General features: G+C 41.3%; 1 protein-coding gene across 3 annotated transcripts in view; it reads right to left on the bottom strand.

The window, feature by feature from the left end:
• Positions 1-5,504, bottom strand: part of WARS2 (tryptophanyl tRNA synthetase 2, mitochondrial) — a 51,596-nt gene extending 46,092 nt beyond the window's left edge. The window contains exon 1 of one of the 3 annotated variants that reach the window (XM_075165825.1): positions 5,350-5,504. In XM_075165825.1, coding sequence (XP_075021926.1) covers positions 5,350-5,403 — 54 coding nt within the window. In that variant the 5' untranslated portion in view covers positions 5,404-5,504. Of the gene's footprint in view, positions 1-4,923; positions 5,109-5,349 lie in introns of those variants that run through there. The other 2 variants (XM_075165851.1, XM_075165843.1) reach the window with 2 other exon arrangements.
• Between the last annotated feature and the right edge of the window lie 13,690 nt (positions 5,505-19,194).

The raw sequence follows: 19,194 nt of genomic DNA, 5'->3' as shown, positions 1-19,194 counted from the left end.
CTGGGGACTCATTTCATTAATGGTTAACAAAGTGATCCCTATGAGACAGAACAAATTCAAGATGGGAACGTGGATGTTAAATTGTTTGCATTTCATTCATAACACATCTGAAGGATACTAAAAATTGAGCTCTCTCTCCCACTATAGTTTTAACTACAATCTTTGAAATCCTTAAGGATTAGGGCCTGGTAATTTCAGTTACTTCCTTTCTCCGGAACCCATATGGTAACGATAGCTAAAAATTTTCAAGATTAAATTTGCAATCTGGGAAAAAGCATTTTAATGGTCTTCTCCAAAACAACCCTTCAATTTTTATCTAACTGCCTTTTTCACAGCCATCTTCATTAAAAAATAAGAAACATGACCAGTCATTAACATGACTAGCACAGTAACAATGGAGTGATCAGGTGGCCTGAATACAGAAAGAACAATACTTCCTCAAAAAAATGAATCAAATTTCATCAGAGCCAACCAGTCTGAAGATCTCTTCTTAAAGTACTGAGAACACTGGCCAGAATCATTGAGGTTCACAGAGGTCTAGCAAAGTATCAGAAGACCAAAAAAGGACAAATGTCATTCCTGTCTCCGAAAATACAGGAAAAGAGGAGCAGTCTGGGAGGTAGTCTGCTTAGCATCAATTCTCAGTGAACAAAAACCATCTTTTGCAATTCCCTAGAAGATAACTAGAGGAAAACAACAGCAAACATGGATTTGTTAAGAGCAAAGCATGCCAGATCAGTCTAACTTTGACCTTGAGACGCACTAAGCTGTCACAGTAGGGGAACACGCAGTAAATGCATCTTGATTTTAGCACCGCCTTTGGTCACAAACTGTAAAACAAGCTAGAGAAACTACCTACAGGGATCTATCCTGTGGCATTTTTTCAGATATTAACTCAGGTAAAGAAACAGGAACATTCCTAAATGAGCTGCTAAAATTACCAACACGTTGGCTAAGATTCCTTGGATTTGAAGTTCTCGTACTTGCAGTGGTCCTGACTAAACATTCACCAGAGATGTTTCCTGTGCAGCACTCACCGAGAGGTAGAAGAAGCACCCTTGGGACTGTGGGACTCAAACCAATCTTCTCTTTGTATGATCTGAACAGTGCCTGCTACAGTCACTGTCCTGAGTTTCATTACAGCAAATCCAACTTTGAGTGCCAGAAAAAAAAATACTGAATTTTAACACCAAAAAGGAAAGGAAACTATTTTCTATTAAAAAATACCAACCCTTGCGGCTGGAAAATGCAGTTCTGCATCACATAAAGCTAAAAGAGAATCCACTTCCCGATGCATCAACTCCTGTGAAAGTTGACAAGAGATGAAGGTTGTAGGACATCAAAACGTACAGCTTAGCAACAACAATACAGCTATTGTAATAGATCATGTGTGAAGGCCAGGGAAGGCTTACCTATCAAAGAGGGAAGACCAGGGTAGGAGAAAAGGCAGCAAAATGAGAGGTTCATGTGTTCTTTAAAAGACGCTCTCAGGAAGAAAAGCAATATAGATATTAGAGTATTCTTACAATAACTATAACAGTGATAACTACTTTGCTACTAGAAAAGAAAAATGGTGCCAAAGACTCCTGACTTCTTTTTGAATAATAGGCAAATAACATCTAAAAGTAGGCCTCCAGCTGGGAGCCTGGAAAGCCATCTAGTGATGCATGAGTCTCTGTAATCAAAAGCAAGACCTTGTCATTCTTCTACTTCACTGGGGTAACAGTGAAGGTAGTAAACTACCTTCTGGTATGTCTCAAACATACTATGTACCAGGAGCTATGTAGATCAGAGAGTCTGAAGGGGGTATGTGCAATGCTGACAAGGCTCCTCTCTGAACAAATTAGAAGTCCATTATGATGTATAGAGTAGAAAAACAGATACCCTATCCAAGAGCTTGAGTTCACACCACTACAGAAATGGTCCACAGTTAGTCACTGGCATTGGTAGTACTGCTGATAGATAAGATTTTCTTCCCTAATCACCTAAGCACAAACAGTTCCTATCTTTACTTCATTCACTTACTTAAATTTTTTTCATCAGCAGCTGTTACGGTTAGGAATGAAGGTCTGGATTGGAGAAAAGAAAGCCTACACAGGCTGGGATTCAACCACTGGCCACTTCTGATCTTAAATGATTCAGCTTTGCAACCGTGAGACTACAGAGAGGTTATCAGTTGAAGATACTTTTGTAACAGCTAACCCATGAAATTCACTGATTGACACAATGTGAGGCCTGATTTAGTAAGATTTAAGATATAACTGAACACTTACAATAATAGCAACAAACTTCTAGAGCTCTGCTGACAGGACTAAACCTAATTCATATTTTATCAGGTCATACAACAACAGCTGACTGACTCACCTTAGATTAAATTTTCCTACTGACAGCTTATGCCATAGCTGGATTTCTCAGAATTTTATCAGTAATTCCCTGGAGTACCTGTTAGTTGCCATTTTTAAGAATGTCTTATCAAAGAAACAGACTTGATGAAATGACTTTCTATAACCCTGGGTTAGAGACCACTGAAGAACAGTAAATCAAGGAATTTGAAAATAAGCTCTTAAAAGTCAAGATACCCAAAATATAATCAATCTCTCAAACAAAATGTTACTTTCTTCTTAACCACGTATATTATGCCTACATATTCTAGTTGTGTACTAGAAATATGTACAACAAAAAGTATAGAGGAACTTTTCCACAGCATGATAAATCCAGCATAACAATGAACTGTGCACTACAGTGAAACAAAGCTGAAACCACAGAAATTACATTTTCTAGTAACTATTATTGCATTATCAAACGCTTAAACACCAAAACTATAAGGGTGCCAGTAGGTATATACTGCTCAAGCTTGAAGATAAACACATTTCCAGCTTGAAATTTGAATTTTCCTCATTAGCAGACAGCAAGTTCCAAGCTATCTGCCACAATAGTTGAACTACTCTGAAGTCCAGTCTGGCAACAGGAACAACATAAATTAGGAAGCCAGTTTTTTTCTTCAATTCTTTTGAAGAAGCACTGAAGTACCACTTCAATTCCAGTGCAGTTCTTTCCAGATAGACATAAGAGGGCACTTAGAGAGGAAAGTGACAAAAGCCCACAGGATATTGGACTTGCAAATTTAAAATCAGAGAAACAAATTACTCTGTTATTTGGGGGCGGGCGGTATGAAGTTACATAACCAACACTAAGCTGGGCTTCTTGCTTTTTAAATTAAAACATTTAAAGAATAATAGGAAAGATGTACATTCTCAGACCTATCACATCTAAAGGACATCAGGTAACAGTAACCAGGTGACAAAGCACCTGATGAGTAATCTTGATCTGACGGACGACTCAGAGGTGGCAAAGCAGTTCATGTCAGAGCAAATACTAAGATATAACAGAGCCAAGTTCACTCAGAGCAGATTTCTCTATCATACAAGATAAACCAGAATCCTTTGCTACAGGAATGAAGGCAACGGAGGGTACCTTCTATGATACTGAATGGATCCCAAAGAGCCACGCTGAGTATCTGGAAAGATAAGCATATACAAACCCTTTCAATATTTTTCAAGGTGCATGTTGTTTGCTTTGGCAAATGTATTACAGGGACAGTGTAACTGTTCAAATTTTAAGTGTTAAAAACCTAGGCAGATTTAGGTACACATAAGTGAAATGAATTCAAAGGAATGGAAACACCCAACAAGCTTATTAAGTGTGCCATGTCAAGACTCTTTAGGTCTTCTATATGGTTAAAATTCAAAGTAGTCTTATACACAAACAAATTCTGAAACAAAAAATGTAAGTGGAAACCTTACCGCTGCCTCATAGTAACACCTAGGAGGAAGCATACAGTTACTAAGTAAAATATCGGTTGTGATAGTTTCATATGTGATAACAAGTTTTCCCTCTTTCCTTCTCACTCTACGTCATCAATAGAAAGAGCAGAATCAAGTTCATTTGCATGCTATTAGCTCTCTTGATAAGTAACTGAAATATGCCTTAATTTCTTAAGTTTAACCTTAAAAATCCTAGTTCTGAAATAACTCAAACATTCCTGCAACTTGTAGTTTACCTAGACTCACTACTATATACACCAACTTTTTGTGTATTAGCTTGAAATTCTCAGAATAACAACTCCGTGGTTGAGGGTAACAGATAGAATTCAGTTGCTGCGATGTCACAGGTAGCACCAATAAACTGAAAGCCATCTTTGATCTTCTACTTATCCTATTTCTCCTCACAAGCAACATAAGACTCGTTTACCCTGACACCCATTCTGGATAAAGTGTTCCATTATGGAAACATAGCATACCATTCAGGATTTGGATGATATATGAACATGAGCATGATTTTAATGAAAAAGCCAATTGTCCAGCTAAGGGAAACAAACATCCACTAAAATGACACAACATTAATATTATTGTAATCAGATTGTTTTAATAAATAATTCTTCCACTCATTTTAAAAACAAGACTACAAGCTACATAAAAATTTAGACTCATAAGGCAAATCATTTATAGACAGAAAACTTTATGAAGGAAGTTGCCTACAATCACATGCTTGCTGAATATATTCCTACCTGACTTGGCTGATTGCTTAGGATATCTTCCCAAATACGATCAATGCAATCAATTGCTCCTTCACTTCAATTTTGTAATAGAATGGCGGGGGGCAAGGCAAGTTCTGTTCCTTATGGTTACAATGAAAATCTCAAATGCCTTAAGCAAATTTAACCACTACTACACCCCACCGAAGCTGTGTAAGCACCAAGGCGGAGAGTTGAGATACACCCTCCAACTAATGATCAGACACCTATGCGTTTTTTTTTCCTGCTGGAGAAGACAGGAGTTTGTAGCCTGTTCGTACATTTAAAAATCGGAAGATAATGCTCTAGGGAAAAAGCAAAGACCAATGCTGAATAACGTCCAGTGGTACCTCAGCGCTTGAACGACCACCAGGACACCGACCAGGCGCGGCGGGAGCAGCCGCTGCGCCCCCACACCTCACTTGCTGGCTCAGGCCTCCCTCTCTCCCGTGCCCCTAAACCCCGCGGAGTAAAAGCTCCTACGGCTGAGAGGCGCCAGAGACAACCAGCTGGAAAGCGGGAAGGACGGGGCCGACAGAACGGCGGCCTGAGGGGGCGGCAGCCGCTCACGGCGCCCAGCCCCGCCCTACGCCACCGCCCCGCGGCCCCCCGCCCCCGTCGCCGCGGCGCCCGCCGCCCCGGCCAACCCACCGCGCATGCGCGGATCCGGCCCGCTGCACGGGGAGGCGGGTTGACGGTTGGGCCGGCCCAACCGGAGAGACCGGGAAGGGACCCCGCGTCCACGCGGGACGGAGGAATTGTCCCAGGCCGGTTACCTGGCCGAGGGTCCCGCGGTGCAGGGCCCGGATCAGTCCACTCGGTGTCGCCATGGCAAAGGCGGGAAGGGGTGGGGGGGAAGGGAAACAGGGCACAGACGCCCGGAAGAATTAGCGCATGCGCTCGCCAGGGAGTTCGCCGCCGTCATGAAGGCGCATGCGCAGTGCCGGAGTGGCAGCTTGAGGGCGCGGCCGGCGGGAGGGCAGCGGTCACGTGGCAGCCGAGCGGCGCGGAGGGCGGTTGCGGCGCGCGGGGCTGGCGCTGGCACGCCCGTTGTGTAGGGGGGCCGGGGCCGGGGCCGGGGCCGGGGCCGCGGCCTGTTAGCTCTGCCTTGCCCGCGGTGCAAACGCCAGCGCATCGCCTCTCTTCTTTTAACGGGTCGTGCCTCACGTGCATGTTGCCATTGAAACTGCCCTTCTCAGCAGTGTGCCCCCCCTGCCCCGGTATAACCTCCGAGGTCTCCCCGACCCCTGCTCCCTTCAGGCCGCCTGGCCGTTCCCGCAGCAGCTTTTCCACTGAGAGATCCGCAGCCTGGCCCCCTACTTGAAGATAGGCGGCTCTGGCCGTCTCCTCTTCACGCGTCAAACTATGTGCAGTCAATCCCCACGGAAAACTCTGAAAAGCTGCTCTCTGCCCTGAATCTGCCCTGCTTTGACCCGAAAGCCAAGGCCGAAGCAGCCCTCTTCATCTGTCACCCCTGACACGGCGCATCCCCAAATCCGGTCTTTGTGCCCACGTCGCTTCTGATGCACCAGATAACAGAACCAAAACAAATAAGTAACACTGAAGTTATAAATGAGGTTTATCATACTCCTGAAGACATTGTACATCAATCTTTCATGCTGGCTCTTTTGGGAAGGGTGCCAGGTTTCTCCCCAGTTAATTTCTACCTAGTTCAATTCCCAGGCTGGGAAGCCACAAAACGCTTGTTGCCGATGTTCAGGTGATGTGAACTGTGGCTCATCTGCAAAGCTGGAAACATCTGGGGCAGTGACTGTGGGAATGTGCTACTGCAGGATTTGGGGAAACAAACCAACAATCAGGAAAGAAGGTGCAATTGTGAGTCTTATCAGTGGCACTATGCATTGTACAGGTGATTATTTCCAGTAGCCAACTCACTACTGAGCAAGATTAGTCCAAACCCTATCACTGAGGATATTACCATAGAATGTTCCTAACTGTAAAATTCTGAAGTAATTTTAATAGCTAAAACCACTGTAAGTTTACATAACTGTTTATTTATTTTCACTTTGATGCATTGGTTAATAACCATTTTTAAATTTTAAAACTCTGTATGTACAGTACTTAGTACATTGGAGCCTAATCTTCATTTAGTTCCCCAGACTAGTACTATAATACAAATTGTAAAAAATCTGCTTTGCACAATCAGTAAGAACTTTAAGTTTAACCCAGAAATTGTACATATAATTTTTTCATCATTTGCATCATCACTTTAGATATTGTTTATAATTTGAGCTGAAACCTTCTATGTGCAATGTTCATCTTTGTCTGACATTTTTATTCAGTGTTATGTTTCAGCAAAAATGTGTCAGCCGTTTTTGAGAACGTAAATAGGCAAAAATCATGTGAAGCTAGTTGAATTGTAGGAGACATCAGGGAAGAAGCTGAAAAATGGAAAAGTCCACGTGATTTTTTTTGAGATTTTCCAGTCCTAAGGCCAAAAAATACTAGAGCCTGTGGCTGCTCCACTAATGTGAGACTGAAGACATGCTTTGAGTGGAGCATGAGGCGACAACCCTCATGGTTGATGCACAGATACCTTACCCTCTGTCTCACAACTAGAACTGTTCTCTGTTGGAGACTAATTGGAGCAGGCAGAGCTGCAGTGAAGAGGGGGATGCTGAAGACGCAAATGGAATATAAACTTAGCTTCAAAAAGTTGTGAAGAAAATTGAGATAATGTGATAAGGAAATGTTAAGACAATTTTTCAACTGTAAAGAATTTAAAACCAAACTCTTTTCCAGTATGTAATTACCAAGGAGAAAGATTTCAGCATCTGCTAAATATAAATATTATAATGTTACTATAAATCAGTAAGTCAGACATTGGTTTGAGGGAAAATGATGAAAAAAGCTGTGTGGACTTCAGTGATAAAGGCTAAAGAATGAAAGTGTAGTTAATACTACTTAAAAAGTATTAGTGTTAATTTTCAGGGTTATTAGAATTTAAGTTAATAAATGGAACGGTAAAAGGTGATACTTTTTAGACTTTTGTAATACCTTTGACTTAGTACCACAGAGCATTCTAATTAAACATACCAGAGAAGCACACATTAAATGACTAACGGCTGATTAGCTGACAGCTTTCCAAAAGTACTTGTTAAATTTGAATTGGGAGACTTTTAGTAGAGTTCTATGGTGACCTGTGCTTTGCCCTACTCAATACTGTTACTGGTAATCTGGAAATAGATACTGAATAATTTATGTTGAAATGTGCCCTTAACACAAAAATTGACAGACTTGTAAATAATGCTAAAAACATGGTGATCAATGGAGACCATTCTGATAATAGGAGTGTATTAAAACAAAGCATGTTTTAAAATCAAATTGAAACCAAAGTAAAAACTTGAATTAAGGTGGTTTTTTTTTCTTTAACCAGAACTGAGCCTGAGTTATTACTTTGAAGTCTTTGTTGAACCCAAACTCAAGCTGAACAAAAAGAAAAAATTCAATACAATATTTACAATAACTCCTTAACACAAGATTTCTGTCACTACTATGACAGAAATCTAGCAGGGGCAGAAGAATAAGCAGAGAGGTGCAGGCAGATAGGGAGAGGTGTGAATGTGCAAGGTGGGTGAGAAGAGGAAGAGGTTGGCTTGAGAAACCCAGAGAAGACGAGACGGCTTGCATCCTGAGAGATGGCCAAGTTAGGGGAGGAGGAAGATTCACTGCTCATATTTATTGTCCTCTGAATTCTGCTGCTGCTGCTGAAACTCTTCTGACCTTTCTCATGTATGATTCCTAGACACTTTTCCCCTACCCATATTACCCCAATGCACGTTGTGAATCCATACAAGACTGTTTAGATGTGCAGAATCTGCTACTGAGCCCAAATTAGGAAAATGCCAGTAACGGGTGAACACGAACCAGAACTCAGTCAAAATATCACTAGTCCAATCCTCTGTTTTTAATACCGCCAAACTGACTGTTGACTTAGAAACAAGAGTTGTAGACTCTGTCTTTCAGATGAGTGTGTGTCTCCTGGGACATAGTGATTCTGCAAAAGATCTAGAGTTTGTGTTGGACAAACAACTCTATTTGCTGGTGCAGTCCCGTTGCTGAAATGGTCAATTAAGTGATTTTTTAGTACTGCGGTACCAGTCAATTAACACTAAGTCCACTTTGGGTTTCCATGCTTAAAAAGAAATGCTGACAAATCAAGGAAAAAACTACAGACAATAGCCGTAAAATGATTTAAGAGAAGACTTAGGCATATGCTCAAATAAGTGATTAGTGAAAATGCAGGGTAGTGCTAGGAGCAGAACAGAAAGTCTGCGATTCTTTTTTCCGGGTAGAAAGACCTCTGTAGCTGGGCTACAGCCCACAAAACTTTTATTTTCATGAAGTCTTGAAGAGGCAGTTCTTTACACAGGACCCAGCCTTGGTTGGTCTAAAATGTGAATGGGGTCCTGGGAATTAGTTAGGGATATGTAGAGAGTTTTTATGCACAACCTCCTCATCTTATTTAACATAGAAATTAGAAGTTGTTTGGTTGTTGGCAGCAGATTGTAAAAAGGAAGAATGGTTGAAGAAGCTGAATAAATTTTGAAAACCTGGCTTTATTCCTTGCCTCTGTCAAAAATCATGTATGCTAAAATATTTTGTGTTCCTCACCTGAAAAATTAGCAAAAATTCTGTGCACTCCTAGCTAAAAGCTCATTTTTGCTACTGTGCTTCTACCATGTGCTACAAACATGAAACAGCCAAAAGTATTAGAACCTATGTCTATTAATTTAACATGTAAGATTTATGTTTTATGCTTAATCTATTTGTGCTTTAGCTCCCATCTTTGAAATAGAGTAAGAGTAACAGCTATTCAAGTCAGCATTGTCAAAATAATTTCACTAATACTCTTGAATCCTTCACATTCTCTGATAAAAGTAACAAAGAATAATGTAGAAGGAAATTAGTAATTTTCTGCTCAATTGAGGGATTATGACAGAAAATCCTGTGGTAAGAAAGTTTTAGGACACCGTTTTGAATAAAAAATATTTTAAAAAATGAACAATAATCAATGAAGCAAGATCCTTGCAGAAAAAATAGTATGCTATTATATAGCTAGAGACAGTATCATAATATTTATATAGAAGAAGAAAGGGAAATGAGTTAAAATCACATCACAAAATTGATGCTATCATTTCTCAATTTCTAGGTGTTTGATCATGTTTCTTAATGTAGCTTGGGGGAGGGGTAATTATAATTACAATTGTTTTTATTGTTTGCTACGGTATTGCTCAGGTGCAGTCTAAAATAGGATCATGCTATGCATTGCTCAAGCACGCACTAGGTGACGGGCCCTGCTCCAAATAGCTCATAGTCTAAACAGACAAAATGGACACAGATCAAATAGTGTATGACACACAGCGTGATAGATGAATTTGCAGAAATTGCCATGTAAATATTGTGACTCCCGTAGTTTTTTAAGTGAAGGATGTCATTAGCAAGGTACTGCCTGAATGAAAGAGCAAGGAAAGGGGATTTAGGCAACCTAGAGACGGCAGAGAAGGGAGACACCAGGTAGGGTGGCATCTGAAGAATAGAGCAAGAGGAGAAGTTGGAACAGGCAACCAAAAAGCACAGGAAAGAGTCCAGTCAACCCCTTCACATTGTCATACCTAAAGAACTTCACTTGAGACGTGTGGGTTGACGTAGTTTAAAAGCACATCTTTGAAATTCTTGAGAGCCTAGAGGTTAGCAGCAAGACTGGCTGAAGAGGGTGAATCACTTACTCTTACCTGTTTCATTTTACATTTTACACATGCTATGGAAGAATCTTTGACTGTTTTTATATATCTGTCTCTTCAGTGGAGCTTTGGCAGGGTAGTCATTTGAAAGCGCTGAAGATCTGGCAGAGAGCATGAAGAAGTGTATTATCTTTTGTATGCTGAAACTGTTGATAGTATCATAGCATTGCAGAGAGCTATATCCTGAAGTTCATGGAAAAACACTGTACTGGTAGCCACTGAGAAATAAAAACACCTAGAATCTTCTGAAATCTGTAAACCTTTTCTCCTTATAATATGTTGGGAAAAAGAAATCTTTCCTACATGTTCTTTTGTATTATCATCAGTTATGGTGACTGTGTTCTTTACATTCATTTTGAATCTGTGTTTCCTGTCATGAGCAGATTAAAAACAGAAGAGAGTGGAGTGAAAGTTTTCTATTGCAAACATCTGTGTCTGAAAAAGGATTGTATTTCCATGTCCTGGAACATCAAGGGGAAAAGCTTGCCCTCCCCAGACACACACCTTTGGTTTGCAGCAATAAGGAGTTTATAGACAAGGTTGCTTTACTACAGTAAATAGAAAACCCAATTCTGCTATTATTTCCGGTGGTTAATCCAGCCTGGGTGTCTGAGGAGACCTTAGATCATTGTTCCCAGCAGAGAGCTATCTTATTCTATATCTCTAAAATGCTTAACATATTTTTGGGTGTAACATAAGCAGTGCTTTTAATAACTCCTGTCTTTTGTATCTGAAATTCAGTTTTATATGCAAATATTGCTGTCCAGATAAGTGTTCTTAGGGACTGTCAGCAGAAATGGTGAATGGACAAACACCCTCTATAAGTTAAATGAAATCCACAGACAGAAAAAAATTGCTATGTCAATGGACTTCACAAAGAAAAAAATTAGTGCTGACGTATCATCCATATCTGTCTGCTTTTAAAGAACACAAGACTGGAAAAGGAGAGAAAAGATGTTATAAGAAGCACTGGGGGGCAGATATATAGTACTTTCTCATACTTTCTGGTATTGTTACAGGAATGTAGCCCTGGAAAGAAGGAAATTTATTGGTTTAGATGCTGCCCTGAGAGCTTCCTATCTCCTACATAAATGCCCTCCTTTTAAAACTTCAGTATACTAATATGCAGCAATGCAAATACCACCCAAAATATATTTCAATAGATGCATGTACTCCCTCACCCTGTTGTACCCAAAGATCTGTTAAGTTGTATGCAAAACTGGAACAAATCTGGAAAACAGTTCGATAAAATCATCGTCTGGACTGGTTCTTCAGTCATAATCATCTTGGGCACTGAGGACGCTTTTGATGGTATGCAACAGCAGTTCTTCTTTCTGAAGTGGAAGCACATCTTCAAGTACCAGTCCACGGACTAGAGTTTTACTTTGGGCAACATTATTAGTGAGGACGGTCTTCTCTCTCCTAATCATTTCCCCCATCTGCCAAACCTCCTTCAGGTATACCCAACTCATGGTGGTATTTCCGTACCTGTGAACATATTAAAGACTCTTAAGACTGCAAATATTATTACTAGAATTAATAGAAAAATGAAGAAAACTTAAAAGTTTTAAACAAGGTCGGCAAAGTTAAGAAATTGTCTGTTAGGAAAAATCTCATTAGCAAACATTCAGAAAATTTAGGAATAGGTAGGAATTCACACAGTCTGAACCTCTGCTTTGTAACTGGTTGTTCAGTTTAGTAAGAGAGCCTCACAGCTGCCTTTTTACAATGGCAATTAGCATGACGTCTCTCTCACTTTCTCTAGAGGATATATTACAGTGTGAACATTTGCCTGTGACTTACATGGCTGCCCAAGGTTCTCAGAAGAGACTCTGCAAAGAATAATGAAGTGAATCCCTCAACCTGTTTATTGGAATAAGGATCTTAAAGATGTGAGAGTAGGGTATAGGGAGACCTGCTTGCCTAATTCGCATTTAAATCAGGGGTCATTAGGCACCAGACACTTTTGAAAAGTCATTGATGTAAAACCTATGATTTATTTTTATAAATTGTTCCAGTTCCTAAAAAATATGCCCTATTTCCAATATAAATTAGTCTAATTTCACTTCCTAATTTTAGATTGGGATATACACATGTATAACCTCATTGCCTTTTAAGCTAAAACATGTTTTACTTTCAGAAATCTTCTCCCCTTATAATCAAAGAATGTTTTTTTTTTTTTTTTCCTTAAAGAAACGGCATGGACTGATTTTTTTCAAAACTGTCATAAAATAGGCTTTATACATTTTAAATTACAATTATGGCTCCTTAATCGGTTCAGTTTTTCAAGCTCTTCTGTTCAGGGTAAGCACCAAACTGTGCCACAATACTGTTGCTATTCTCAATATCATTTGTCTGCTTCTACTCAACCATCTGCTAAAAAAAAATAGAAGTGTTGCTAAGAAAGTTTGCAGATGATGCACAGATTGATAGAACAATAAATAACATTTATATATCTGAGAATAGCGTTAGCTGCTGCACCGCACTGAGAGCTTACATTCTTTCTATCTGATCTCTGTCTATCAATTCCAGTGTCAGTGGTTTCCACAGTCCCCCAACTTGTGAGAGTGACATAGGTTTTTTGTTTCCAGGTGTGTGACCTTCCCCATTTATGTGTGTTCAGCCACATTGCTTGAATGAGTTCCCCTTCCTACCAAACAACCTAGCTGTGTATAACTGGCTCTTTCTCAGTACTGTTTATCATTCCACCAGGCTGTGCATCATCTGCAAACTTTACTAGCAGTGCTTTCATATTTTCTTCTATGTGGTTAATAAAAATACTGATTGCTAAAATGAGATCAAGGGCTTAACACCCATTGAGCTGGTAATGATTTAACATCCATTTAATATACAGTTCAATATACACTTCACTAATTATTTTATGTTAATTTAAAAAGCAGGACTGTCACGAAGTATCAAAATAAACACTTTACAAAAATGCAGATATGGCACAGCCAAATGTATTTCTAGATACCAGAAAGATTGAAGGGCATAAAATGCAGAGTTGTTATAATTATCTCTAAAAAAATCACTCGTGTGTTAACGTAATACTAAATAACACTCCCAGATAAAGATTTTCAATGTTAATTTTTTTATTTTACCATTTATACACATATTCATGGCTATGCTCTGACTATTGTGTTCCCATCTGGGGAACGCAGAACACCTATAGTTTATGGGAACCTTCGATCGGGTTTGCAGCTGCTTTGCTTCACCAGAGCAATGAAAAGTTGCTGAAATAGACTCTAGCACCCTTTGCTTTCTGCACTCTAAATTCCTGCTGATTTGTCACCTCCCACCATTAATTATCTTCATACATGACCCCCTTGTTTGCATTCCCTTAGCCTGGCTTTATCCCGTGAATATATGAGATTCCCCAGGCTCGCACAATCCCGCTCCCCTTGTATGCCAAGCTGGCACTTAATTCAGGCAGAGAGCCCAGCTGCCTAGAGCATCAGGTTGGTTGGGGGTGACAAAACCTCCCTGCTCTGCCACCTGCTTTTCTTATGCCACAGGCTCAGAGAGTCAGGCCAGCCGCCGCTGCCGAGGGGGCGAGGGGACTGCATGGGCACCAGCTCTGGCTGGGCAGGAGGGCGGCACTGCCAAGCAGCATCGGTCCGTGTCTCCAGCTCTTCTGGCCTCTTGGTGATGGTGGCAGTGACTGATCAGCTCTTCACAGCTTTTCCCTGGGCCCGCTGCCTCAGCCCCTCACCTTTCCTCCATCTCATAGCAGAAGTGACCCTGTCCCTTCTCCTTTGGGCAGCAAAATACGATTTTGCCCACATTGCTTACAAGCCTGAAGCCAGCCGTCTACACGTGTCCGCGTTCCTCTCCATCACGCCTCCAGGGAGGGTGCTCCTGGCTTCCCCTTCAGTGCAGAAAAAGCACACTGCCTCCCACCTCCCTCTCAGCTTGTCTGTAAAGAGGATCTGGCACAATAGGTGCTTTCCTCCCAGATGCTTCGTATGAATGGCCATACTTGCTGTTATTTTTTGTAACTAAAAGTTGTTTTGTTGTTGTTGTTGATTTTCCCCCCATGCAAAATTGTTCCCTTTTGGACTGGCCACCATCATCCATTGTTCTCCATGAAACAGAAACTGCCGTTGCCCTCGGGGGGAGATGGTGGCTGCCTATACTGTGAGGCATCATAAAACACAGACCCCGTTGGGAACAATGGGGAAGAGCCTTCTCAACGTGGCCACCAGCTGAGGCCTGCCACCGCTCTCGGCCCGTCCAGAGCACTGGGGAGCGGCAGCCATGTTGAGGGGAGGCGATGGTCCACCGAGCAGCCTCTGGGCCCTGCCTGAGGGGGAAACAAGATCACATGCAATAGGAAAAATAGCCGAACAAAACCAGCTTAATTACAAGAAGCAAGTGAAATAAAGTCTTCGTGCAAGGTTACAATGCGTTCCACTTACGTGGGAGCTAGCAGAGCTTTTAGCCAGTTTTGTAGGGGAGGTTGAAGTCCTTTTTGCTGCTCTCTCCCATTGATGCCTTGACTCCCCCTTAAATACTAAGAGAACAAAATTCTTATTTGACAGTTTTAATAGGAAAAAATTTTTGTCACAGAATAATAAACGTTTCATCTATGAAGATGTGATATTTTTCCACCCTCCCTTTCCACTGGGCAGCCTCCTGCCTCATATACTCTTGGGTCGCTGGAGTCTGTATTGTTTTTACCAAGATAGGAGACAAAGAGAGGTCTAATAATGGGTGGTCCATTTTTTTAAATGCCTGATTTTTAATCTGTAAGCAAATTAGTATATTCAAATACATCTTTGAAATTACAGGAAAATTTGTTTTGTAATCAAACCATACATATTGTACTGTTAAGGAGAGTAGACTGTGTTTTTCATAGAGAGTAAAGAATAATCAATAAAGCATGCCTGAGTTTGAAAATTCTGCCCTGGCTCCAGAGTCTGTAATTGCCTTTAAAACAGGCATTCAGTGATAGAAAATATTTTCAAAGATGTTGAAATTTGAGGGCATACATCACCAATAATTTCGCACAATCCATACTGTAGGAATGTTGCGATAATTTTTGAAAACAAGCATTGTGATTCAAGGAAATAAACTGGTAAGATCTTACTTAATAGGAATTCAAAACATTCAGGTAGTTAAAAACACAATTAGTATACTCACCCAAGTCAAACTGTAATCCGTTAAAATCCCACCTACGTAAGCCTCCAGATCTCCATACTTTTACATTTACAATTCTATAGGATGAACAGTCATTTGCTGCCATTATTCTTCATAGCAGAAAATTTCCTCTTGAGCAGAAGTCTTAACCCTGCCACAGAGCGACACTAAAAACCTTTATAATTATGCCTAAATATGCTCTCCTCTCTTCAGAGTAGGGAGTGTAATTACTTTGGAAGTAGCAATTCATCTAGAATGATGAAGCTGCATTCTCAACTGAGGCACTGAGTTACTGGTTTTATGCACCTAATAATGTGAGTTTGGGAGCTGAGAGGCAGCTTTTTGGTTTTGAATCATCCATAAATCCCAGTCAGGGTGCTAGGTGGGCTCACTGCCTTCCACACTGGCTAAAAGAGGGAACACCCTGTGTTTAGTAATAACTTAAACAATGGAGGCTACTGCCCAAAGTAAACATTGAATGCAGGGTCAGAGGATCGATCAGAGTGAATGAAACAGTGGAAAGCGGGAGGAAACAGGCAGGGAGCAAACCCAAAAATCATGGTACAAGAAATTAAGTGAATACACAATGGCCTTGAAAGAAAGCCAAGGGAAGGAGCTTTTTGAGCAGAGCCCTGACTGCAAGCAGATCTGGGATCATGAGCAAAGCAACGGATTCCTGTTCAATCTTACTGTATTTCAAGAAGCGGGACTTTGTTTGTAGTAAAACAGGATTACTTCAAAGAAATACCTGGCTCTTGTAATCAATTTCTCATTCTAATGGAAACAGCCTGCGATGTCGTGCATACAGGCTAACTGCTCAGGCCACGATGGAGTTAGACAATGCAACCAGAGAGAGCAAATAATGAGGAAAAACAGGGAAGGAGGACAGAGGCAGATTTTAAAAAAAAGACATGGCAAGATGGAGGAAAAAAGAAAACTTGCAGGAAATTAATCTAAGGCACAGAGAGATAAAAGAATATGGTTAGGACGTATTCTTCAGTGTGATAGTCAGTCAGCTGGGAGATGCCAGTGGCTCTGGGGAAGAATAATCCCTAAAGCGTACCCATGTTAGAATTTCTGATAAAAAAGAAGACTCTGTTCCTCCTGTCCCATTGCCATTTCAGAAAAGCAGCCCTCTCAGACAGGCAACCAGGCACCACGATGGAGGGTTAAAACACACGAAGCTGCTGCCCATTTGGAACACACTCCGTCTCCTTTCACATCTGCAGAGCATTTAGCTGCTTGCATCTGGTTGTGTTTGCGCAAATATAATTCCATATTCACTAATAATTCCCGAGGCTAAAGGCCCCTCTCCTGTAACCTTGTTAATATTCTCACAAGGCCTGGTGTGAACGCCTCACAGCATTTGGATTAGAATTCAGTCTGGTGGTTTCCCCCCCCCTCCGTCTCTTACTCTTTCTCTCTCTCGTACTTTTCTGGCCTCCAGTTTCCTGGCCACCCACATGACGAGACACTCTCCCTCCCGCTCCCTCCCCATTCTCAGTTTCAAGGAATTTCCTTTTGTCAAAGGCAAAGTGTGATTGACATATTTCCCCCCTCTTAAGTGCAGTCTTCTTAATACTTGATTTAACTATGTCCTTATGGGGCTCATATAATCATTACCTAGGTGAAAAAGAGACCCCCTGCTCCCTCTCTACCATCCGATCATGGGCTTCGAGTGCCAGACTGCTGGCTACTTAGCACTTTTTACATGTTTTTTATTCACTTTTTAAAGACATTTTTATTAATTTGGTGGTGATGAGGGGTTCCAGATTTACAGCATTGGAAACTGAAGTCACTTGTTTGTCCAAAACCAGGTACCACCGAAGCAGCAAAACTGCCGGCTCCCCTATCAGCGTGCCTTGGGATCCCCTTTCAAAGCACCTCACCCAGGCCAGAAGAGTCACCTTCTCCTCCGGCCTTTCTAGGGAGAAGGCAATTCAATTTTCTAATCAGTCCTCAACCCTGATGCTAAGACTGGTAAAAAACTGAGCCAGAGCTCACCCTGACCGTAGTGCCACAACAGTCAGGGACATAAGCATTTTGCTCATTCACTTCTGGTTACTCCTTTCTTTAGCACAACAAACGATGGTTTTCGGTTGCTCTCCAGCCTATTTTCCACATGACCTGCATAGCATGGGCCCTGGCCAACTGCCCACCCCAGGTAGAGACCAAGGTGTGCCATGGTGTTGGGGGCAAGGGGTTGAAGGAGAGCGGCCGTGAGGCTTGGAAAGGTGGATGGGCTGCTGGCAGGAGAAGGAGAGGAAGGCGAGTCCCCAGGCCGATAGCTTGGAGTCGTTAATGATCCCCTGGTTAATTTGTACTGGGCACCCTGCTGTACTACTCCGGTTTTGTCCATGTCATGTATATTGGGACAGGAAGGTAAAACTCTGCATTATGATGGCTGTGGGTTGGCTGTGGGAATTCAGTTGAAGAGGTTGCTCAGACTGAGCCAAACATTTTCAATACAACATAGGAAGGATTATTAAGAAGTTTTTGACTAAATATTTGCAAGATCTTAGCACACCTTTTAATCAATATGAGACCTAAACAGAGTTTTGTTTTCCATTTAACAGAAATAGTCCTGGAAACTAGTTGTTATAGGATTGTTACAAGGAAATATTTACGATTAAGTATGTTGAAAATTTATGCCACATCATTATAATGCCTTGTTTTCAGTTGTGTATGAACTTTGCTACATTTGAAATAACTAGGGTGAAATTTCCCATGCCAGGGATTATTCTCTGTACCTTGCATCCTTCTTTTCCCCTTTCTTTGAAAAAGGGAGGAAAAATAATTAATTGAGTTTTTAGAAAAAAATTAGGGAGACTTTATTCTCATGTATATGCGAAAAAAAAAAAAACTGAAAGGGATACCAGTAAGAATTAATAATCCCTACCTAATTTGGATGAAAGACTTGTCTTTTGATCAGTGGTTGGGGCGGAGGATCCCTCTGATGTCAGGAATGTGTATTTGCCTATTTCCGTGAAAATTTTCCCACATTTACTCAAGTCATGAGCCTCAGAAAGTCCTGCTTTGCACAAAGACACTAGAAATGCATGTTCTCTGAAGGATTTCTGCCCATTCTCAAACCCAGGGGTGGATGGCAACCTTCTCTCTCACCGGAGCAGTAGGGTACGTGGTGTGGCCGCTCTGTCTCAGAGCTCAGGAGATGAACAGTGTTGCTGCCTCCGCTGTGGTCTCAGTGTTTGTCTGACAGAGCATGGGAGAGGAGAAGGAACCTTTCTGGCAAGACTGCAGAAGGTAGGGAGCTGGGACCGAGGTACTGGGAACAAAGACATTGGGACAAAGAGCTGCTGAGCTCAATATCCTGATGTTCTGAGAAAGGGTGGGGGGCTTACAGGTAGGACTGGAAACGTGACGGGGGAGAGGCGTGGACCTCAGATGCTTGTCTCCAGAAACAGAACAGGAATTTCCACACATTGGAAATTCAAAAATTAAATATAACAGAAAAAAAACCCTAGAAAATTAATGATTCAGGCTTCAGAGCAGAGTTTGGATGATATGCAGTAAATAAGACAAGAACCACCTATTGAACAATGAGTATAAAAGAAGACCTCAAATATACGGGATCTTCAACAGAGATCAGTGGAAAATTGATATGTGGTTATGTAGTTAAAGACGGTAAGGTGGCTCATAGGGCTGAAATCAGGTCAGGCTTATTGCTGACGATCCTTAACATCCGAATGTTTGGCT

This window comes from Calonectris borealis, chromosome 1 (genome assembly GCF_964195595.1).
Source record: "Calonectris borealis chromosome 1, bCalBor7.hap1.2, whole genome shotgun sequence".
NCBI lineage: Eukaryota > Metazoa > Chordata > Aves > Procellariiformes > Procellariidae > Calonectris > Calonectris borealis.
This window is presented reverse-complemented; position numbering and strand designations above follow the sequence as displayed.